A 23,700-nucleotide genomic window follows, 5' to 3' on the forward strand; every position below is an offset into this window, starting at 1 on the left:
TCTGCGATTCTCAGCAATCTGGAATTGATACATAATTGTATGAACTATTTTTTTTATAATTTGTCCATATTTGCCTTATCCTGAAGTACAAATAGGTCATGGTGACCTGTTCTTCGGTAATAAAGTATCATTTACTTAATTTATCTTAATTGATTTACTTCTGAAAATGCAAATATCTATTTCTTGATGTTTTTGTTCTATTTAGCATCCTTCTTTTGATGACTCCAGCCCTGAGTCATGTTACCATGCCAACTGAACCAGAGAAGAGGAAGAGTATGTTTGTTATTGATGAGAAAACTCGGACTGACATTCTGAGCTACTTCATGGACATTTTGCTGCTTCCATATAAGTTAGTTTTAAATTGGAGATTTACCCAGATTTTATTTTTTTGAGTTTTGTAGAGACTTAAAGCCTGGTGCCAGAATTTTACCTCTATAAGGACCTTCAACACACAACATACTAAAGAATTCTAATTCCATAGTATTTTTACGTTGTTAGAGAATCTACTCTTACATATAGAATATAATAAATTGAAATCTACACTGTAGCTCTAAATCAGTATTCAATTCAAGTATTTTTTAAATTTTATTTTGCCAAAGCTATTAGTTGAACACTTTATTTGCATGTAATTTTCCCATCTTAGTAAGCAACGTCAATACTTTGTTGCCTTGAACATTTTTCCTCTGAGTAAATTGCTGGTGCCCCATGTTAAAAAATGAAGTACCGGTAGATAAACCCAACATTTTTTACTTTTTTTGATTTAAATTTTCCCAATGTTTCCCAAAAAATTTCATCAATTTTATAAAGCGTCTTGAAGAGTTGGTTTTGATTAGATATAGTCAGTCTTGGGATTATACATTAATAAAAAATACTTGTATTTAGTTGTACTGCCGTTTCATCCAGTCTCTTCTCTAATTCAATAGTGTTCAAGGTATGTTAAGTCAAATTTCACGGCCAGCAAGTGCTCCAGCAGGAAGCAGTCCAAAACCTACTATACCCCCAGCAATGAATGAGTACTCCCTGCGGCGAGTAACAGGGGACAATCCAATGTCAGCAGAAGCCTTGGAGAAATCTAAACTTGGGATTATTAAATTCCTGGGAGCAGAGTTATTTCCAGAAAATGCTGTCATTTGTCACTACATCATAGCTTCATCTGACACACGTCACAGGTATTATGACTGCATTCTTTTTGTGATCCCTATATCTCCATCTTTATAATTTGTAGTCACTACCTCTCCTGAAGTTTTAATCTGATTTCGGTGAAACTTTTTACACAAGAAGACTGTATTAAGATACATAATTCTATTTATCAGTTTTTGATTTCAAAGAACAGTGTTGCCATGGTTACTAAAAATAGGAATTTTTGTGAATTTTTTTCAAAATGCTACTCCTCCTGCACAAATAGACTACATTAAGATAATAATTCTGTATACAGTAAAACACGGTTATAGCAAATGCGCTAATAATAAATTTATGCTTACAGCGAAGTGATTTTCTTTCTCTGTTCTTGTTTAGAATTGTGATTTCTGTGCTTATTCATTGTGATAATCTTTCAATACTGTTTGTGTTCCATTTGCAGTGTTGCCACAGCAGCAGATTTTGAATTAAAGAAAATTCAGGGGTAAGATTTTGTGATGCATATGAAGCTTTGTATATTGTAAATATAGGACTGCTATACCCCGGTAATTGTGTTCGGTACACTGATAAAATTAATTATGATTACATGCTTGATTTGATTGTTTTTGTAGAACAGTAGATTGGAATGATTTGGAGATTATGAAACAATTGTTTGGCCTTTTCCAAGGAACCATGGATGTCAAGGGACAGGTAAGATCCTCTGTAGAATTTGAAAAATTCATTTCATTTCCAAAAAACTGAAAGCATTCTTATCCAGTAACATGTACTGTAAATATACTTATCCAGAAATGTGTACTGTAAACATAATTAAGTGTTGATCATATTTAAGTGCCTCTCATGCTTGTCAAATACATAACCTATAATTAAATAAACTATATTTTTGCTAAAAATGTACCAATAAAATGACAAGGAAGACTGTAGTAACTTTTGAGCATGATAATTTATGTACATTTGCAGTAATTTGGGAATAAAATATTTATTTTGAAAATCATTATGAATAGGAGATTATGCTGCAAGTTTCAAAATGAAATAAAATTTAAAAAATATGATTAAGGAAATCTGGGAAAACTTGATTTAGGAACTCTTTGATTTATGAATTACTCGCAAATGGTTGCCCAAGCTTGGTTTATCAGAGAAATGAGTTGTTTATTTTTAGCTTCCCACAAAACCAGAAATGAAGAGGGCTCCAGCCTGCACCAGAATCAGACTTAAGATCTTTCCATTCTTCCTAAAGTCACGGGAGGCTGCCGGCATGTTTCCCTCTTGTGTTCAGGTGAGATCTAGAAAGTTATATATTAAACTCTTTTTTCTAAAGTATCATATTTGAAAATTTTCTACAGTGCCAATAGTGGGCGGTACTTACTATTTTGATTTTTCAGGTTATTTTTGACTGCCTTTATGGACAGAACACAAATGCAAAACTGAAGAACCTGGCTGTACAGTTTGTCCATCATGTTTGTTTTAAGTATGTATTTCTGATGAGTACAAATGCAAAGCAAAAATGATTTTAATATATATTGTATACTGTTAGTCATTTTAATTCCACGATCTTAAAATTTCATGATTTCTCAGAAAGTACCAATTGCGATGATTTTAATTTCATGCTGCGAGAAATTAATTTAAATTTCGTATAAGCATTTAAAAGTTTTTAAAAACTAATGATAGCTTTCACGATGGATTTAATTTCACGGAAAAACGATGAATCGCGAACATAGTGAAATTAAAACCATCATGATTATTTGCCAGTCTACAGTACATGTACATGCAGTAATGCATAGCAAGTTGTGTGTCATGATATTTTTTGTTAGAACAGTAATAGATTTTAATGTTGAACTGAAACAAATGTAATGCTCAGAATCTGTGCTTCCCACCCAGCAAAAGAAGTGGAAAGTTACTATCAATATTTGCATGTTTATTTTTCCTCTGGGAAAAGATGAGACCAAAGCAACTCTTGGGGAATTATAACTGAAGTCTTAATCTGTAATGTTTTTCCAGTGGTAGTCTGCATCTGGAGATTTAGATGGAAAAGTATCATTAAACCATCCACTCTGCAGTATGTGATATTTAAGATGTGAAAATGGATGATGCTCTTATTTACAGTTGCGCAGATGCTAAATTTCAGCCAATCAGCTCTGTTCTTTTATCTGGAATGATGAAACTGATCACAGAGACCAAGGATGACTCCAGACTCCGCAGTCTTGCCTATGTCGCTGTGGGTAAAATTGTAAGACGATCTCCACAGTTGGTGAAGAAAGATATTGGACTGGCACAGAAACTCTTTGATGCCATCAGTCAGGTGAGGTGTATGTATTTTAGAGACTGGAAGCACAAAATAGAACAAATCAGAAGCCTTGAAGTAACAAGACATTGTATCACATTTAGCTATGTGACCTTGATTTCATTGTATTTTGGATTGCTGTAGATACAGATATGTAATGAAAGAACTTTTATTTATAAATAAACTTTTTTCATTACAAACTCATTGAAAGAAGTTATTGATTAAAGATTTCCAGCATATAAAATATATTTATTTGCAAATTTCAGTTGTACCGGCATATACAGCTAAACTTCGAAATCTCGAACACGGATATCTCGAATACCCCGGACATGTCGAAGAAAGGCCGCGGTCCCGACGAAATTTGCTTTATAAATGATTGAAATAAACCCCTCTATGTCGAACACGGTAATGTCGAATACCCCGGTTATCTCGAAGTAAAATCGTGTACCCATTCATTAAAATCACATGCGTTATCTCGAAGTCAGGATAATTTTCCACTCTGATGATCAAGTCCGTAGGTAAACTGAATGCTCTATTGATAACACCAACCTGTCTGTCACGCTCGGGTTACCTGTGTTCCTGTGATCAACAGATGATAGTGCGATAATTATACGAAGTGTATGTATGGCTTACCATGATTTTAATTATGCAAGCCAAAGGTTGTGTGTATTAGTCTAATGCATACGCGTGGATGACACGCTAAATGTTTTGTGGCTTGGGTACGTTTATCTTGATAATCGCTATAAATTTAATGCTATGTGAAATATGCGCGCATACATAGTTTATGCGTATGAAAGTGAAAATTATAAACATCGAAGTGAAACAAAATTCTGTAATTTAATGCAATTAGAATTTATTGTTCCCATATGAGCGTGCAGAATTTACAATCGTCCGTACACACCATCATGTGAGCGTGTGTCGCAGTGAAAACTTGTGCTATAGTACCCTGTAATTCAGTGTTGTTCTCTTGTTAGACAAAAGTGCGTGATTCTTCTTTTGCATGTGATTTTATTATGGTAAAATATTTTTCTTTTAACTGATTATACATGTATGAACATTTTTTCCAATAAAAGAAAATGTATATTTCGTTTTCATTTTTCTGACCGCGACCGGTTTTAAACTTACAATGCATAGACGATATCCGATTATGTATACATGGGAAACGATAGTAGCGGTTGACTTGCCATATTGGATTATAATTCTGTGCATATTATACAAAGTTTTTATTTTGTGAATTATAAAGAGGATGCAAAAATCTTTTTATTGCTAAATACATTTACATGTATATTAAAGAAAACGTATACAGAATTTCAAACAAGAAGGAATTTTGACATGTTTTTACTATTAAGTACATGTTCTCTGCACTAAGTTTATTTGAAGTTCATTTGAATTATAACCCTCGATATGTCGAACCCCCGGATATCTCGAAGTTCATCAACGGTCCCGTCAACTTCGAGATAACGAAGTTTAACTGTATTTGAATTTAGAGGCCTGTTCAACAGCGCTTGCGCTCAGTAACATTTCTATTAGAGATATAAGGAATTTTGGCGAGCGCTCATGAACGTTCGCTCTGTTGAACAGGCCTCAGATTTGACTGAGAATGTTTAACTTTATGTTTTCAGGAGGATTCTGAATCTCGATTGGCTATTCAAGAATCATTGTCTCTGATGTCATCAGCTTATTCTGAAATTGACCAATCAGCGTCCTCACTTATGGAGGCATTAATTACTCAGAATATAGAGAAGGTTGGGAAATATTTCTGAAGATTTAAATTGCTACATTCCTTTAAGCTGAAATCTGTATACACTGTAATCTCTCTTTCAGGATGAACCCCAGGCGAGGGCTATGGCAGTTCAGTATGCAAAGGTTGTGTTCCCAGCAGATCACGTACCATCTCGCTTTATTCTATTGTTAGCCTGTGGAGACGTGTAAGAATTTTGTATCATTTTCAGTCGGATGCAATTTTACATTACATGGTCAGTGACTAGAAATGAAATAAAACAGGTCATATCCTGAATTCTGGAAGTCTTAATTGAAACATGCCTGTACACTGCACAAGTCAGTTTTTCAAATCAAACTACACACTGTTTTTTGACAAGAACAAATGTCTACTTGGCTTCAGTAATACATTTGGCCATTACGATCTTGACTTTTTGTTTTGAGAAATGATACGGAATCGGTGTGATTTGTTGATCTCCACTCTTTGTATTTATAGCAAAGAAGACATTCAGACCGAGGCTCGGAAAGCATTATACGGTGAAAAGAAACGAGATAAGGATGGTAATGAGATAGAGAAGGACAGTGTTGTCCTACCAGACTTCTCTCAGATCATGAACTTTATCAACACACAGGTGTGTGTCATATCTTACTGTTGATAGTTATTTACTGGTATATATTATCACATTAATATTACAACTACGATAAATTCCATAAAATACAAATCTCTCGAAAAGACACACTTTGTATCAGACTATGTTCTATATTATTGTGGGGTATTTTCTGTCTGACGGATTCCCTTTTTTATACATTTGTATACCCAATTGTGAATCACTCAGTTTTAATGGTGATTTAATGCAACCATATGACAATGTGTTCAGAGTTTCCAGATCATCACACTTGGTTTTCTGAATTCATATCACCTGAAAATGATGGCTTAGTACACACATTACAAAATGATTTTTTCTTGCATATCAAAAAAAGTTCCTTTAAAATGTGATTTGTTTAATATATAAGCATTGTATGATTGATTCCAAAGATTTTATTATTGCATGTATTTAAAGTCAATAATGGAGGGAAGATAATAAATAGTAACTTGATCATGAGCCTTATTATATACCCAACTGTTTGTCACTCAGATTTACTGTTGAATTTACGCAATCACATGACATTGTGATCCAACGTTCCGGATCACAACACTGTGGTTTTCTGAATCCATATCACCCCTCTCTGAAACTGATGACATAGTACACAGATAAATGATGTTTTTATTCTTGAGCATCAAAAAATTCCTTTACAAAATGGTTTGTTTAATGGATAAAAGTTATGTAATCGATCAAAAAAGTTTCCTTTTATTATATTTTGCTAGTTGTAAAGGGGTATATAATAAATTTATCATTATAAAAGTAACTTGATCCAAAGAGCGGTATCACGCCCTGTTGACAGGCGCGGATCATCAAATCAAACTCGACTCGTTTGATCTGATGATCCGCGCCTGTCAACTCGATGTGATACCGCTATTTGGATCAAGTTACTGTTAGAATAATATATATTTATTATGTCTTATTGACAGGCACCTATCATCAGATCAAACTGGAAGCATCACTCCTCATTTGATCTTATGATCCATGCCTGTCAACTCATTGTGACCTGGCTCTTTGGATTGAGCTCCTGTAATAATAATCTGTATGTATCACTTTAGGCTGAGCAGAGGTCTGCCTCACAGAGACTGCACACGGTTGGAAGTCAGAAACTGCCATTTTCTCCAGCAGCTTATGAACAGGTCAGAATAAATTTCGGCAACAATTCCCTATTATCTCTCAGCAAAAGCTTGTTTGACTTATTGTAGATAAAATACCTGGAATCGGTTTTAAAAATTACTGAGATGCAGATGTATTCTGGTGCTATATATACATGGTGTCTATTTTTAGATGATCTTGTATCTACGTCTCTGTCTGGTCCATGGTGGGGGGATTTCCTGTGACACGGATTCCCTCTCCTCTATGCAGGAGACCTCCCCCCAGGTGGCTGTGTATGTCAGACAGCTCCTCCAGAAGGACTCCAGTGAGAGTGCCCCAGTCATACTGTACCTCAACTTTATACAGAGGCTTCTCAGTGCAGTTGGAGGTAACTCTTGAGTGTATTGGTATGGTTTATATGAGGGTTAGGTAGTTGAGCTGCTGATAATCTGTCTATTTTGTTTATGTTAGGTCCAGTGTCAATGTTTTGTTTATTGGAACTGGTTGCAGTTGCATCAGATCTTTTGGCCCCAAGATTCGTCTCACAGCTCAACTGGATAAAGGTATGAGGAAAAAAAAGTTACTTTTTTCCTTCCTTTGCTAAAACTAGGCACAAAAAATGATGCTTAGTGAGATAATTTGTTTCCTTCTGCAGAAGTAATCTGTATATAATGAAGATATGTGGGTACTCTGAATGACTAATTTCAACATTTTGAATAAAACATCCGATTTGATGTTGCAGAGCTACGTGTTTTCTTCACGAGAAGATCTGAAGAGTTATGCCAGTCAGATGTTGGCCATCGTCACTTGTTGCCAACCGGAGACAGACGTCCTGGAAACGCTCACAGACTTTTTGTCCAGAATGTCAGATAAAGTATAATTTTATGACACATTTATTTACATTTTGATTTAAAGTTTTTATGTGAGTTTCACAAGTCTAAAGAATTTTCATTTAAGCAAGAAAAGACTTAATTACATGTACCTTGTTTTATAAAGCAGCACAGTGACCTCTAAAAACTGCCATATAAAAAGATTCATATAAATCAACATTCATAAAACCTTTAACACAGCAAGACATGAATACTGCAGCAGCCTGTCTGTATCAATGAGTCCTTGTTTTATCCATTGTTGTAGAATTTTGAAGTACAACAGGGATCTATTCTGGCCCAGGGTTACTTGATAGGACGCTACCTACGAAGTAAAAAAGGAAAAATGAGTTCATCTATCACCACTGTTGTTGTTGACACCATCAAACAACTAGGTCTGTAACAGGTGTCAGTTACCGAGATACATGTCAGATAAATTGATTCAGGATTGGTCACCATTATTTCCTCTGTAAGAAGTTGTACAATGTAATTTTTTATTTTGTTTACTCTAGTGAGCATCATTGAGTCTGCTACAGAGCTTAATGTGACCCTCGTGTCCAGTGCCTGTTTGGCCCTGGGAGAAATCAGCAGGAACATGTCATTACCAATGCCACCTGGTGAAGAAAATGAAGACAAAGGGGAAATAACCAAGCTCTCTATTCTGAATATGTTGCTGAAGTTGATCAAGTCATCAAGTCAAAACAATAAAGTATGGAATGAACGTCTTTGTCTTTTCCTTGCATTTTAATACTTGTAAGTTAATTTATAAAGTATGTAACTTCTTCAAAAAAAAAAACTTCAAAGTTTACATTGTTTTTTTAGGTGAAAGAGCGTGCTGCCCTTACCATGGGGCAGATGTGTGTGGGAGATGAACTCTTTCCATTTAGAAAGAAAGTAGTGCAGTATTTGATGGATTCATTTCAGGTAAATTTATAGCAATCATTACCTTTCTTACTGTAGTACATTTTTGCTTGTCAAATCGAGGGGTCAGAAAAAGCATAAATGCCAGTTACTGCACAACATGCAGGAGACAGTAGATGACCAGTTCAGAGTTTTTTATTATTTTTTTTTTTTAACATTCTTAGTATGTTTATTTTTTTACAGCCCAAACAGATTGAGCTCCACTTGACGACAGCTGAGGCCTTGGTGTTTGCTGCTATGGGAATTAACTCTCCTGCTGCTAGGGACCTGTGGACACAGACTGAGGCAGACTACCAGGTGATGATTGTATACTTATTGTATACTGTATCAATGCTAATGTACAATATGTCAGTGTTAATGATAAATTGGATAGCTACATTTACTTGAGCGAGTAATTAAGTTCTAAAGAAAACATGATGAATTCAGGAAAGGAATTATTTCTATGACAGTCATAGAATACAGTGTATTACAATTTCATTAACACAGAGTAGCATCAGTGCAGTGGAGGATGATGTGGGCTGGTACCTGGACCTCATTCTGACTAAATCTATTGTCAGTTCTAATCCTCATCTTAGACAGGTAAAGCACCAAAAGCAAATATGTGACTAAATTTGTTGTACATGTACCAGCTCATGTTAGAAATGTAGTCATCGATTTCTACAATGTACTTAAAAACTTTTATCACTATGTGAAATGCAGGAAGAGGGCACAGAAAAAGAGCATATGGACGAAACCTAATATAAATAAACTGGTGGCACAAATGAAGAGATCAATGATGTTAAAAGTTTTCCAAGAATTTAATCAGAATATTAAGGCTTCATTTCTTAATCTTAGGGTTTAAGGTTAATTGTGGACACCCTCTTAGAATATTAAACTGTAACAGTGATTAACTGTTAAGTAATAGAAATGGTACATTCCTGTATCAGTATTTTATTGAGATTTCATTAGGACTGAGGTACAATTTTGTTTTTAGGCTGCCTGTATCTGGTTACTAACTCTGGTTAAGAAGTGTGGACAGCACACTGTCGTACAAAATAAACTCAGCAACATTCAGTCTGCATTCATGGGCATGTTGACTGAGAATGATGGTAATGTAATTAAAGACATAACATATTTAACAACTAAATAAGGAATGCATTTTTACTCTGAAGTTTGTCAAGGAGTTGATTTATTTATAGCAGTGATGAAATCTGTTGTTTTATGTAGATGTAACACAGGATATAGCTTCTAAAGGCCTGGGGATGATTTACGAGATTTCTAGTTCTCAGCAGAAAGACTCTCTGGTGGCGGACCTTGTTGAGACACTGACCACTGGTAAAAGGTCAGTATCAGCTCTCTAATGGTAATGTCAATGACCTAGTTGAGACACTGACCACTGGTAAAAGGTCAGTATCAGCTCTCTAATGGTAATGTCAGTGACCTAGTTGAGACACTGACCACTGGTAAAAGGTCAGTATCAGCTCGCTAATGGTAATGTCAATGACCTAGTTGAGACACTGACCACTGGTAAAAGGTCAGTATCAGCTCTCTAATGGTAATGTCAAGTGACTGGTGATTAAGAATCAATGTTAGTGACACATAAGAGCTGACTGGACAGAGTTAACATATGGTGATGCTTAGGTAGGATGTTGTAGAAAAACAGTGATGCAAAGTATAAACACATGTGATGTGTTGTAATCAAACTATAGATGGACTTCACAGGAGTGATGGTTAGAAATCTTATAACAAAGAGACTGGAAGACACACAGTAATTGAAAGTTTCAGAAGTGAACAGTATCAATAATTTTGACATTTAATTGCTATGATTTAGCATTTTTAATTTCTTCACAAATGTACCGGTAGTTACTAGTTATCTTTATATTTTACTGATGTTTTACGAATTAATTTCAGCACTAAGAAGGAAGTGACTGGGGACACAGCTGTGTTTGAAGAGGGAACCCTAGGGAAAACTCCAGATGGGTATTTAATTTTTACAAATATCTCTGACTCTGTCACTTCTGTCTGGAAGGCTCTGTTTATCAACTCTTCATTTATTTATTTCTTTTAAATTTATAACTTTGCATTGTTGGTGGAAGATGCATTTTGAAGCAAAAACAAAATTCAGGTCACACTGTTCTTTAAAATGTGTGTGACTTTATTATAAAAAAAATGAACACTAGATACTTATGCTTTCTTGATGTGCAGTGTAATACTCTGTTTTTCATTCTTTGCTAAATATTGAGTTCATTCAGACCTACATGTAAATTAATGAGGCAGGTTTTTTATGATGCAGTCTCATAATTCAATCAGTATTTTTCAAATGAAAAGTAAACATGAAGAATATGCTTCAGATGGAATTTTGAGATTTTTCCAATGTTTTCTTTCTGTTTTCACGTTTAATTTTTGTAAATCACACAGATTCATTTTTGTATATGGTGATTTAATGCTAACACTGTACAATTATTACATTTTAGTGATTAAAAGCTAACACTCTACTATTGTTACATTTTAGTGATTTATTGCTAACACTATAGTACATGTATTGTTACATTTTAGTGATTTATTGCTAACACTATAGTACATGTATTGTTACATTTTAGTGATTTATTGCTAACACTATAGTATTATTACATTTTAGTGATTTATTGCTAACACTATAGTATTATTACATTTTAGTGATTTATTGCTAACACTATAGTATTATTACATTTTAGTGATTTATTGCTAACACTATAGTATTGTTACATTTTAGTGATTTATTGCTAACACTATAGTACATGTATTGTTACATTTTAGTGATTTATTGCTAACACTATAGTATTGTTACATTTTAGTGATTTATTGCTAACACTATAGTATTGTTACATTTTAGTGATTTATTGCTAACACTATAGTATTGTTACATTTTAGTGATTTATTGCTAACACTATAGTACATGTATTGTTACATTTTAGTGATTTATTGCTAACACTATAGTATTGTTACATTTTAGTGATTTATTGCTAACACTATAGTATTGTTACATTTTAGTGGAGGAATATCGACCTACAGAGAGCTCTGCTCTATTGCTAATGACCTTAACCAACCAGACCTTATTTACAAATTCATGCATCTGGCCAATCACAATGCAATGTGGAATTCCAGAAAGGTTGAGTGACCATTTTATACAATGTACACCTTTAATATCATGATGCTAAAACTAATCATTGTTGAGAATATTCATATTCATAATCAGTAAAGGAAGGGTGTTTAATCCCATCATATGCAAACACCAAAACAACTGCTTTGTTTTGACACTTGTGTATGCACCCTATACAGTCATGTATATTTTTTGCATGGTAGGGTGCTGCATTTGGGTTTAGCACCATAGCAGCCCAGGCTGGAGAACAACTCCAGCCCTTCCTGTCCCAGATAGTCCCTAAGATGTACAGATATCAGTTTGATCCCAATCCTAAGATCCAGCAGGCCATGAGCTCCATCTGGAATGCCCTGGTCAAAGATAACAAAAACACTGTAAGGCTGTGTCATATTAAAGATTTTGTAACAAAAGTAATGTAAAAAAATTTCTTGATAGATTTTGATGTAGTCTTCTATATAATTGGTATAATTCTTTGTGTTTAAGGTTGATACCTACATGAAGGAGATTTTGAGGGATTTGCTTGTGAATTTAACTAGTACTCAGTGGAGAGTTCGGGAATCCAGGTAATCTTTTTGTTGGAAGTCTGAGTGTAATGTTTTTTTTTTTTTTGCAAATTGTTGGGGACTAGACGTACATGTATATGTATGTGAAATAAATGTCAGCATAGTAATGGGCATCTTAATTATATGTGCAAACATCAAGAATTCTTATTATATAAATGGTATTATGACTAATCTGTAATTTTAATTAGTTGCCTGGCAGTGAATGATTTGCTACGAGGAAGGCCATTGGATGATGTGGTGGATCAGCTCCCAGAATTATGGGAGACTTGTTTAAGAGTCAGAGATGACATCAAGGTAAAAAAAAAGATTGATTTATAAGTTATTGAATTAAGGACAAGATCTAGTAAATGACTTTAGACTGTGTTTTTGGTGCTAGATCCATTATGACGTCATAAACAATTTAAACTTTCCTTTTCCCGTACTTTACAGCTCAAATAGAATTATGAAGAAAACAAAGTATTTTCATGGCATTCAATTTGAAATCATGTGAAAAGTAATCCCGATACCTATATTCAATTTTACATTATTTTTAAGAAGAGGCTAAGAACATACAAATTACCTTTTTCTGAGAAACTGTAGGTAATCTGGATACATTTCCTTTGTTTGATATGGAAAAAACTCCCATATTCATGACTGGCTTTCTTAATTTTTCATTGAAAATGACGGTTTACAAAATGATTTTTTGTCTTGTTTTCCTACAAATTATGCCCCGATACACCTTATTTGACCGAACTATAGTTATAAAGCATCATAAAAGGAATTTATTTCTCAAGTTTAAGAAATCTGTAGGCTCTTTTCATTTACTAGATCTTGACCTTAAGGGACTCAAATTTAAGTAAATTAAATAATGTAAAAGAGAAATGTCATGTTCCTGATTTGTGAAATGATTAATTTAGGGATTTATAGCAGTTTTTACATTTACATATACATTCCCCAGATCTTTCATCAAACCATCAAATGAATAACACTGTTTTAGTGGGGAAACAAATTTAAAGTAAGTTGAAATAGGAAGACTGACACATGATAGAAGATACTATACAGATGTATAGTTTGATTATGACACTATGTTAAAGTCTAGAGTCATTGACAATCATTGATGTCATACATGTGTATTACTTCTCTTGCAGTGATGCTTGTACAATATACCTGCTTGATACTTACAGATCTGTGGTACAGAATCATTAAATCTTTGTTAATCCTATGGGTTTACTTTGTTTTATTAGGAGACAGTGAGAAATGCTGCCGATTTGGCTTGTCGCTCTCTCAGTCGAGTAAGTTACTTTATAGAAAAATTGTGTTAAGTACAGAAATGAACAATTTTGCTTCTTGGATGTGCATGCTATTGTATAGAGGAAAAATTACAAAGCATATGAGAGTGCAGCAGATTGTATTCATTTTTGTGAAAATTGCACAGCCATAAAAATTAGCCATGGTAGATGCTTTGAATGTTGACAGATTGACTACAGACAATTCTTATTTAGGAATTATGTATCCAATATGTACATGTATATATATATATATATTTTTTTTTAGGCCTCAATAAAGATCTGTGATGTAAACTATGGTAAAATGGGGGAGAAGGCCACAAGCTTAGTCCTACCTTGCTTGTTGAAAGTCAGTACACATAGCCCTGTTCCAGAGGTCAGAGCCATTGGGTAAGTCAAAAGTAAATACTGTTCAAAATGGGCCAAAAATTGTAATGTAATTGCTCAGGTAATAAACTTAAGTTGAAGGATTTTCTACATCAGAACATAATGCCTTTTAGGTTGTCAACGTTGTTAAAAATAAGTAAAAATGCAGGCCCCCTTTTGAAACCCCACATTGCTGTCTTAGTGACTGCCCTTCTGGAAGCAGTCAGTGGTTTGGAGCCACAGGTCATGAACTACTTCAGTCTCAGGATTGCAGGAAGTGAAGAGGCACAGGAAAGGGTAGGTCTCAAAAATCGACACTTGATTTTTAATAATGCTGCCAAAAAAAAAATACAAATCTTGTGAATATTATATCAAAACAGATCACTTCCTCTTCTCTGCTGAGATCCTACAGTACTTGTAGATGATTATAACAAACTCTGTAGAACTTTTTTTTTTAATTGTTTTCATTACATAGATAAAACTGTTATAGTAGAAAAATGAATATATGTTTTGCCGAAGCTAAGAGAGATATCACAGAGAGAAATTTAATTGAAAAATAATTTTGATTACACAGCTGGACAGTGCTCGTATAGCAGCTTCTAAGATGTCCCCCATGATGGAGACGGTTAACTATGTAAGTATAAAAAGTAATTCAAATAGACCAAGCTTACTGTCAAATCTCAAAAAACTTTAACAAATTGCATTGTATTGTATTGCATTAATGAAAGCTACATGTACAGTGTATATATGAAGTATCTAGAGATGGACCAAGTTCTATGGTGATGACAAAGCCATAGATAACACATTTTGTAATCTTTGTAGTGTGTACAGTACGTTGACAGTGATGTTTTGGTTGAGTTGGTTCCACGGTTGACAGATCTCATCAAGAGTGGTATTGGTATCGGTACAAAGGTCCGTAGACTTCATATTGGTCTCTAGATATTAATTCTATTAACATCAATAAAAAATATCAGAAATTTAAGAATATATGTAAGTAAAATATGCTTATTATAATGTTGTTGATTTTTTTTTTTTTCAGGCTGGATGCTCAAGTTTGGTTGTGTCCCTTGTCCATCATTGTCCACTAGACTTAGCTCCACATGCAGGTAGGTAAAGAGAACAAATTTAAGTAGAATCACAATAGATCCCCCTCCCCCACACACACCAGGGTTGTCCCTGAGAATTGAAATGGAAGGGGACATTTAAAAAGTAGAAGGGGGTCTGGGGTTCCTCTTCTAATGGGAGTTTAGGGTTTAGAAGGAATACCAAAATAACTGGGGGGGGGGGGGGGGGGGGGGGGCTTACGTCTTTGTAGGCAGGGAAATTCCCTGACTCCTGGGTCTTAGGGACAACCCTGCACACACACAGTTCCTGATGGTTCTTTAGCTCTGTTCTTGAAGACCATGAATGATTCATTCAAATAACTTATTGCACATTTATATGTACTTGTACATCTAGCTAAAACTATTTTTAACATGCTTATGGCCAAGCATTCATGACCTATGGATATTTTCCTGGTTATAAAAATAATTTATCTCATTCTTTTAAAAAATTAACTATTTATTAAACCTATATTGCATTGTCTGTATCTCTCACATTGACTGTGTATTGCATACTGATTGTAGGAAAGCTGATGAGTGCCTTTTTATCTGGACTGAGTGATAGAAATGCTTCTATAAGGAAATCCTATTCCTCAGCACTGGGTCAATTGGTGAAGGTCAGTAAGGTCAAATGGTCAAGGTCAACTACTTCATCTTGAATGCATCATCTGGAACAAATGATTGGTTATTCTGAGTGATAATGATCATTTTCATTGATTCAGAAATATTTTAAATGTTACTTTGGTGGTCTAATACATGTACAACTTAATTAATTAGAGACCTACAATAAAGGGTTAAATATTTGATGTGACTGACTCATGACAGGTGGCCAAAGACAGTAGCGTGGAGAAACTGATCAGTCGACTGAGGACCTGGTATCTGGAGAAGGAAGGTGTGTATATGTGTAAGACAATAAGCAGGAGAAGAACAGAGATAATCTATTTACTGTTTTTCTTCTGACCAAAAGGTGCCAAGTGCTGTATACAGTAAAATACACTAACAGCAAAGTACCAGGGACAAACAATTTTGATTCATAACAAGCATACTTTGTTATATCCAATGAATTTATAATTAATTTTAAAACTTAGGGAATGAAAACTACTTCCTTGTAAACATGAACTCTTTATAAGCATTGTTCACTCACTATGTTTTATTGTACAGGATAATTTTTGCATCCCTTTTATTTCCACCCTCTTCTTAGGTAAGCAAGTTTAAAACTTGGCAAATTTAATGAAGGCAGAGTTATTTCTTTAACACTTCTGTGTCTGGGTGAGTTTAAAATGGGTCAACATACTTTGAAAGTGTGATAAATGAGAATAACCTGGGGCAAAAATAAACCACGTACACAGTATGTTTCTTTGGCTAGGATTAAAACAAAAATCATGTTAAAATGAAGGGTTTGCCAAAAATAAAGTTATATATATGAGTTATTGTGGAAATGATTGTCCTAGAAATCTTGAGGGTCACTGGATTATGTGAGATTTCATGCAGTTGCCAGTCTCTGTTATTTATTTGACGTACAACTTTTTTACTTTTGAACCTGGGCAAACCATTGATGGCAGCCCATGGGTTTTTGTTCTATAATTAAACGTTTACTCTATTCCCTTAACTAGAGGATTCTGTGAGATCTGCCTGTGGACTGACCTTGGCTGCCATCTCTCAGTACAACCCTGACATCCTGAAGAGACATGCTGCTCTGGCTCTACCATTGGCCTTCTTTGCCATGCATGAAAAAGGTTGATAAACAGAAGGGTTTTTTTTTTTTTTTTTTTTTTTAAATTAGTTTAAAATATAAATGAAGCTTTGTTAGAAAATTTTGAATATGCATAATGAATTTTTATGTGGAATCTAAATAGATCTATAAAAGTTTAAAGTTTTTTTGTTATTAAACACTTAAAGAGTTTTTTTTTAATGATTCAAGTTGCTTTTAAGCAAAACTGACTTTTCTCATTAAACAGAAGCTGAAGATAAAGAGAAAACTGAGAAGAAAATGTCAGTGTGGGAGGAAGTCTGGCTGGATGCTACACCAGGTAAACATTGTACCACAGTGTGTGGAAGATATCATTATACCACACTATGTGGAAGATATCATTATACCACAAAGTGTGGAAGATATCATTATACCATATTGTATAGAAGATATCATTATACCACAATGATATGAAGATATCATTATACCACAGTGTGTTGAAAATATCATTATACCACAATGTGTGGAAGATATCATTATACCACAATGTGTGGAAGATATCATTATACCACAGTGTGTAGGAGATATCAGTATACCACAGTGTGTGGAAGATATCATTATACCATGTTGTGTGGAAAATATCATTATACCACAGTGTGTGGAAGATATCATTATACCACAAAGTGTGGAAGATATCATTATACCACATTGTGTGGAAGATACCATTAAACCACATTGTGTGGAAGATATCATTTATATCACATTGTGTGGAAGATATCATTAATACTACAATGTGTTGATATCATTAAACCACAATATGTGGAAGATATCATTATACCACAATGTGTGGAAGATTCATTATGCCACAATGTGTGAAAGATATCATTATACCACAATGTGTGGAAGATATCATTATACCACAATGTGTGGAAGATATCATTATACCACAATGTGTGGAAGATATCATTATACCACAATGTGTGGAAGATACCATTATACCACATTGTGTGGAAGATCTCATTATACCACAATGTGTGGAAGATATCATTTACACTACAATGTGTGGAAGATATCATTGAACCACAATGTGTGGAAGATATCATTGTACAACAATGTGTGGAAAATATCATTAAACTTACATATGTGGAAGATATCATTATATCACAATGTTTGGAAGATATCATTATACCAAAATGTGTGCAAATTAAGCATTATGTGACAATATATGGAAGATATCATTATATCACTGGGTGCAAATCAAACATTATGTCACTAGATATGGAAGATATCATTATACCACAATGTGTGGAAGATCTCTAGCAAATTAAACATTATGCTACAATATCTAGATGATAGGCTACAAAACTAAACAAAAGTAGATTATAGTAACTAACTATATTTACTCAGTGAGGTAAAGACATGAGTGTCTTGATTGAAATAGGTGTGGGGGTACATGTAGTACATGCACACATTTGCAGTCATGTTCAGATTAGCCAGGATTATGCACTATGATTTTTCACATCTGCATGTTTATGTTGGACACACTTGTACATAAAAAGTCATCATAATAATTATTGTGGAATAGATAATTGTACATATACCTGAGATTATTCAGGTACTGAGGCTGGTCTTCGTTTGTACCTGGAGGAGATTGTCAGTCTATTGGGGGACACTATAACTTCCCAGTCCTGGTCCACTAAAGCCCAGGCGGCAGCTGCCATGAGTTCCGTGGCCTCCACTCTGAAGGATCGCCTGGGACCCCCACATCTTGGGCACCTGCTAAGAACACTTCTGGCTGGACTCTCAGGCCGCACCTGGACAGGGAAAGAGGCTCTTCTACAGGCCATTGATACAGTCTGTACTTACTGCAGGTAAGATGATAATGAGTTTTAAATTACCAAATTTTTCTCTTCAAAAGTTTTCTGTGTAAATCTGAATCATTTTGTGACTGTTATGGTCACTTATTCCTTCACCTTTAGAACATCACCTGAAGGTAATGATAAGAGAGAAAGAATGCCAAAAAGTAAGACAGCAATAGGAGAAAATGAGGACAAAGGATCAATAATTTAAGGGATTTTACTCTTCTTCTTTGCATATTAACATTTTCACATTATCATGCTTGTTCATTCTTGTTCCCACATATTCCCTCATATTAGGAATGTCAACAAGTATTTAAGTATTCAACTATCACTATGTCAATTACTATCAACTATCAATTATCAGTATTTACATTTGCTGTGCTTTTCTACTAAGCCAACTGTGAAATTGGTTTGAAGACCATTTTTGTGTATACTCACGCGTAAAAATATACACGGAGAAAGTCACACTTAAGTGATGTCACAATGAGGCTACAGAGACGTTAATAAAAATATGACAATATAGGGCAGCAAGAAATTCAAACATTGAGTATATTTTTGGTGCATTAAAATGTAAAATGTAAATATAATGAATGTTTTGAAGTTAAGTTCACACTAAATCTAAAAGCATTCCTTAAATAGATTCTCAACTAGGGTAAATATTTTGTTAAAAATGTGCTACATTATAGTCAGTTTAGAGATTGGGTTTGTTGTTTTTACAAATTTCGTAATCAAAAATTAAGGCAAGATTTTTATGTTTTGATAAGGCTAAGTTTTTACCTGTCGGGGATCATTTATTTAAACTGGAATAAGATGTTCAAATGGCCTTAAGTGATACTGTTAAATAATGTTTGTAAATTAACACACTCAAAATTTAGATCAATCCTCCTCTTCAATAGATTTGTGCTGTCATAAATTACCTCATTGAGTCTTGGTGCAAAAGGTGCTAAAATATGAATACAACCAAAATAAGTTAGCTTACAGTAAATCAATTACAGTCAAACCTTGTTATCTTGAACTCGATGGGACAGAGCAAAAACTTCATGATATCTGAGGATTCAAGATATCGAGGTTAAAATACATTGTACATATAGGAAAAGTCCAACTCACTTTGACATATCCATGGTATTCAAGGTATGGGTGTTCAAGATACCAAAGTTTTAATGTACATGTATTAGCATCATGTTAAGAAAAGATTAGATAAAAACAATTTAAATCAGATACATGTACATTTAGTATAGACAATTTTTACTTAATGATACTACTAAAAGGAAATAGGTTGTTTGTGACTTATAATGATTTAGATATTGTACAAAGACGTACATGTAAAGTGAAATTGACATATTGTACACAACAGGAAAGACTTGAGCATTTTTTTTTAATTGATTGTAACTTTTTTTTATAGAGAGACCTTACAGAGTGCCCCAGTAGATGGACAACCAACAATTACTGAGGTAAGAACACTCTTCTCTGATGCATTATAATGTGATATACTTGTTTTGTATAATTGTTAATGATATATATTCAAAGTTTCTTTATGATTGTAAATGATTTATTGACTTATTATGTATCATTGTTAGTTATTTATTCAGGACCTGGTTCAATATAATTGATTGCTTAAGTATAATCAATGAATTTATTATTAATTTTGTCAGGTGGTTGATGCTGTGATGAAGGAATGTAAAAAGGAGAACATTGAGTATAAAGTGGAGGCCATGAAGTGTATGGGGAATGTATTGGAGGGATACAAGGAGGATCGATTTAAAGACATGTGGGCTCTCATTACACCTGTATTACAGGTAAGCAGGTCAGTGTATGGGGAATGTGTTGGAAGAATACAGAGGATCGATTTAAAGACATGTGGGCTCTCATTACACCTGTATTACAGGTAAGTAGGTCAGTGTATGGGGAATGTGTTGGAAGAATACAGAGGACCGATTTAAAGACATGTGGGCCCTCATTACACCTGTATTACAGGTAAGTAGGTCAGTGTATGGGGAATGTATTGGAGGAGTACAGAGGGGACCGATTTAAAGACATGTGGGCCCTCATTACACCTGTATTACAGGTAAGTAGGTCAGTGTATGGGGAATGTGTTGGAGGGATACAGAGAGGACTGATTTAAAGACATGTTGGCCCTCATTACTCCTGTATTACAGGTAAGTAGGTCAGTGTATGGGGAATGTGTTGGAGGGATACAGAGAGGACCGATTTAAAGACATGTGGGCCCTCATTAGTCCTGTATTACAGGTAAGTAGGTCAGTGTATGGGGAATGTGTTGGAGGGATACAGAGAGGACTGATTTAAAGACATGTTGGCCCTCATTACACCTGTATTACAGGTAAGTAGGTCAGTGTATGGGGAATGTGTTGGAAGAATACAGAGAGGACTGATTTAAAGACATGTGGGCTCTCATTACACCTGTATTACAGGAAAGTAGGTCAGTGTATGGGGAATGTGTTGGAAGAATACAGAGAGAACTGATTTAAAGACATGTGGGCCCTCATTACACCTGTATTACAGGTAAGTAGGTCAGTGTATGGGGAATGTGTTGGAGGAATACAGAGAGGATCGATTTAAAGATATGTGAGCCCTCATTACACCTGTTTTACAGGTAAGTAGGTCAGTGTTTTTGGGAATACATGTATGTAAGAAAGATAAACAGTGGCCTGTTTCAGAAATACAGGATACAGGGTGGATTGTGCATTGCCAAGATGGTTGCTTATACTTTTGAATCATTAGATTTTTTGGAGGTTCAATTTTCCTGGAATTCGTGTGTACCTCTCATCCATGAATTAACATCTTCCACAAATTAATAAACTATGGTTACAAAGTCATATTTCCTTTTGTAGGTATAAGAGAATACACAAAATTATGTCCCCACAAACCTGTAAAAAAAGCAATCCACAAAAATTGTTCTCCACAAATTTTAATGATTCAACACTCAATCCACAGTAGTGTCAAAATGAGATGGTCACTAAAATTTTTCATTTTATGGTATACTGGTTGAAAGCTTGAAGAGAAAATGAATGCTCAAGTGTTTCATCAGTCCACAAGTAATTTATAGTTTAAGTAGTTGTATTCAGGAATGCTTATGCAATGGTATTGTTAACTCAAATAAAAAATGACAAGTGCATTAAACAAGAAAGTATTTCAAGTTCCAACCAGTAGAGATACAGTCTCATCAGAGATTTAGTTTACAGTAATTTTTTTTATTTCAGTCAGAGGCAGAAGATGAAGAAGAAAAGAGAAAAAGAGATTTGCAGATAGCTTGTTATTATGAGGTGTTAGGACAGGCCTGGCCACATGACCACACTACACAAGGTAGGACAGATAGCTTGTTATTATGAGGTGTTAGGGCAGGCCTGGCCACATGACCACACTACACAAGGTAGGACAGATAGCTTGTTATTATGAGGTGTTAGGACAGGCCTGGCCACATGACCACACTACACAAGGTAGGACAGATAGCTTGTTATTATGAGGTGTTAGGGCAGGCCTGACCACATGACCACACTACACAAGGTAGGACAGATAGCTTGTTATTATGAGGTGTTAGGGCAGGCCTGGCCACATGAGCACACTACACAAGGTAGGGTAGATAGCTTGTAATTATGAGGTGTTAGGGCAGGCCTGGTCACATGACCACACTACACAAGGTAGGGTAGATAGCTTGTTATTATGAGGTGTTAGGACAGGCCTGGCCACATGAGCACACTACACAAGGTAGGGTAGATAGCTTGTTATTATGAGGTGTTAGGGCAGGCCTGGCCACATGACCACACTACACAAGGTAGGGTAGATAGCTTGTTATTATGAGGTGTTAGGGCAGGCCTGGCCACATGACCACACTACACAAGGTAGGGTAGATAGCTTGTTATTATGAGGTGTTAGGGCAGGCCTGGTCACATGACCACACTACACAAGGTAGGACAGATAGCTTGTTATTATGAGGTGTTAGGACAGGCCTGGCCACATGACCACACTTCACAAGGTCTTACATATTGATTGTTATTATGAGGTGTTAGGGCAGGCCTGGCCACATGACCACACTTCACAAGGTCTTACATATTGATTGTTATTATGAGGTGTTAGGGCAGGCCTGGCCACATGACCACACTACACAAGGTAGGACAGATAGCTTGTTATTATGAGGTGTTAGGACAGGCCTGGTCACATGACCACACTACACAAGGTAGGACAGATAGCTTGTTATTATGAGGTGTTAAGACAGGCCTGGTCACATGACCACACTACACAAGGTAGGACAGATAGCTTGTTATTATGAGGTGTTAAGACAGAACTGGGACCTGTTTTACAAAAGAACTTAAGACTAAGAACAATCACTTTAGTTGATTGTAAAGTTTTCCAAAATTAATGATTTTGTTTAAGATTGAAAGCGTAAAAATATCTTTCTACATTCCTTTTAAAAAAGATTAAAACCATTTTCTGTTTAATGTTAATTAGAAAGTTATTAGCAGAATTAAATTTTGATCCTAGTCCTAAGTTCTTTTGTAAAACAGGCCCCTAGCCACATGTTCACACTACACAAGGTAGGACAGAGACATTAAGAAGTTCTGATATTCCTTGCCTTATCACCGCAGTACACACAGTACACTCATAAAGCAAAATTGAGTCAGATGAGGTGAAACACAGAATGTATTAATGTTTTTCTATAATTACAGATGAGTTCTCCTCTCCATTCTGTAGTCTGTTGTGTGAGTCTTTACCACAACATGTATGGAAAGTCCAGCTCACCATTCTTATTTCTCTACACAAATATATTGAAAGGTCAGTCCTCTTTTAATTAAAAAAATACATGTACAGTTGAACTTCAAGATCTCAAATGCATTGGAAATGTCGAAGTGAATTGGAAGTCCCAATGTCTTATTCTTTAAGTATTAACCCTTGATACCTCAAATATTCTGATACATGTATCTCAAATTTTATCTCAGTCCCATCAAGTTTGAGATAATGAGGTTTGACTGTAATTAACTTAGTGATATGCTTTTCAGTCATGACGAAACTACTTAAATGTCATCTAAATGTATATCAGAATCTCTATCTAATGTCTTGTCTTCAGTC

The 23,700-nt window shown here is 34.9% G+C and overlaps 1 protein-coding gene across 1 annotated transcript in view; it reads left to right on the top strand.

The window, feature by feature from the left end:
* Positions 1 to 23,700, top strand: part of LOC133200721 (proteasome adapter and scaffold protein ECM29-like) — a 31,801-nt gene that overhangs the window by 5,949 nt on the left and 2,152 nt on the right. Inside the window, exons 5-45 of the mRNA XM_061336499.1 lie at positions 206 to 349; positions 924 to 1,169; positions 1,580 to 1,621; positions 1,749 to 1,827; positions 2,294 to 2,410; positions 2,517 to 2,602; positions 3,238 to 3,433; positions 5,038 to 5,160; positions 5,240 to 5,343; positions 5,631 to 5,766; positions 6,834 to 6,914; positions 7,063 to 7,258; positions 7,342 to 7,433; positions 7,613 to 7,744; positions 8,005 to 8,131; positions 8,249 to 8,445; positions 8,559 to 8,660; positions 8,841 to 8,954; positions 9,144 to 9,236; positions 9,631 to 9,745; positions 9,864 to 9,978; positions 10,548 to 10,616; positions 11,667 to 11,784; positions 11,979 to 12,149; positions 12,259 to 12,338; positions 12,527 to 12,632; positions 13,562 to 13,609; positions 13,872 to 13,993; positions 14,104 to 14,266; positions 14,544 to 14,603; positions 14,792 to 14,881; positions 15,009 to 15,075; positions 15,595 to 15,686; positions 15,895 to 15,961; positions 16,683 to 16,805; positions 17,028 to 17,099; positions 18,375 to 18,630; positions 20,021 to 20,069; positions 20,271 to 20,414; positions 21,837 to 21,939; positions 23,301 to 23,406. Of these exons, the coding sequence (XP_061192483.1) occupies positions 206 to 349; positions 924 to 1,169; positions 1,580 to 1,621; positions 1,749 to 1,827; positions 2,294 to 2,410; positions 2,517 to 2,602; positions 3,238 to 3,433; positions 5,038 to 5,160; positions 5,240 to 5,343; positions 5,631 to 5,766; positions 6,834 to 6,914; positions 7,063 to 7,258; positions 7,342 to 7,433; positions 7,613 to 7,744; positions 8,005 to 8,131; positions 8,249 to 8,445; positions 8,559 to 8,660; positions 8,841 to 8,954; positions 9,144 to 9,236; positions 9,631 to 9,745; positions 9,864 to 9,978; positions 10,548 to 10,616; positions 11,667 to 11,784; positions 11,979 to 12,149; positions 12,259 to 12,338; positions 12,527 to 12,632; positions 13,562 to 13,609; positions 13,872 to 13,993; positions 14,104 to 14,266; positions 14,544 to 14,603; positions 14,792 to 14,881; positions 15,009 to 15,075; positions 15,595 to 15,686; positions 15,895 to 15,961; positions 16,683 to 16,805; positions 17,028 to 17,099; positions 18,375 to 18,630; positions 20,021 to 20,069; positions 20,271 to 20,414; positions 21,837 to 21,939; positions 23,301 to 23,406 (4,743 nt within the window). The remainder of the gene's footprint in view (positions 1 to 205; positions 350 to 923; positions 1,170 to 1,579; positions 1,622 to 1,748; positions 1,828 to 2,293; positions 2,411 to 2,516; positions 2,603 to 3,237; positions 3,434 to 5,037; positions 5,161 to 5,239; positions 5,344 to 5,630; positions 5,767 to 6,833; positions 6,915 to 7,062; positions 7,259 to 7,341; positions 7,434 to 7,612; positions 7,745 to 8,004; positions 8,132 to 8,248; positions 8,446 to 8,558; positions 8,661 to 8,840; positions 8,955 to 9,143; positions 9,237 to 9,630; positions 9,746 to 9,863; positions 9,979 to 10,547; positions 10,617 to 11,666; positions 11,785 to 11,978; positions 12,150 to 12,258; positions 12,339 to 12,526; positions 12,633 to 13,561; positions 13,610 to 13,871; positions 13,994 to 14,103; positions 14,267 to 14,543; positions 14,604 to 14,791; positions 14,882 to 15,008; positions 15,076 to 15,594; positions 15,687 to 15,894; positions 15,962 to 16,682; positions 16,806 to 17,027; positions 17,100 to 18,374; positions 18,631 to 20,020; positions 20,070 to 20,270; positions 20,415 to 21,836; positions 21,940 to 23,300; positions 23,407 to 23,700) is intronic.

Source organism: Saccostrea echinata, unplaced genomic scaffold (genome assembly GCF_033153115.1).
Source record: "Saccostrea echinata isolate AGI-Se365-2 ecotype Australia unplaced genomic scaffold, CSIRO_AGI_Sech_v1 ptg000041l, whole genome shotgun sequence".
Classification (NCBI taxonomy): Eukaryota; Metazoa; Mollusca; class Bivalvia; order Ostreida; family Ostreidae; genus Saccostrea; species Saccostrea echinata.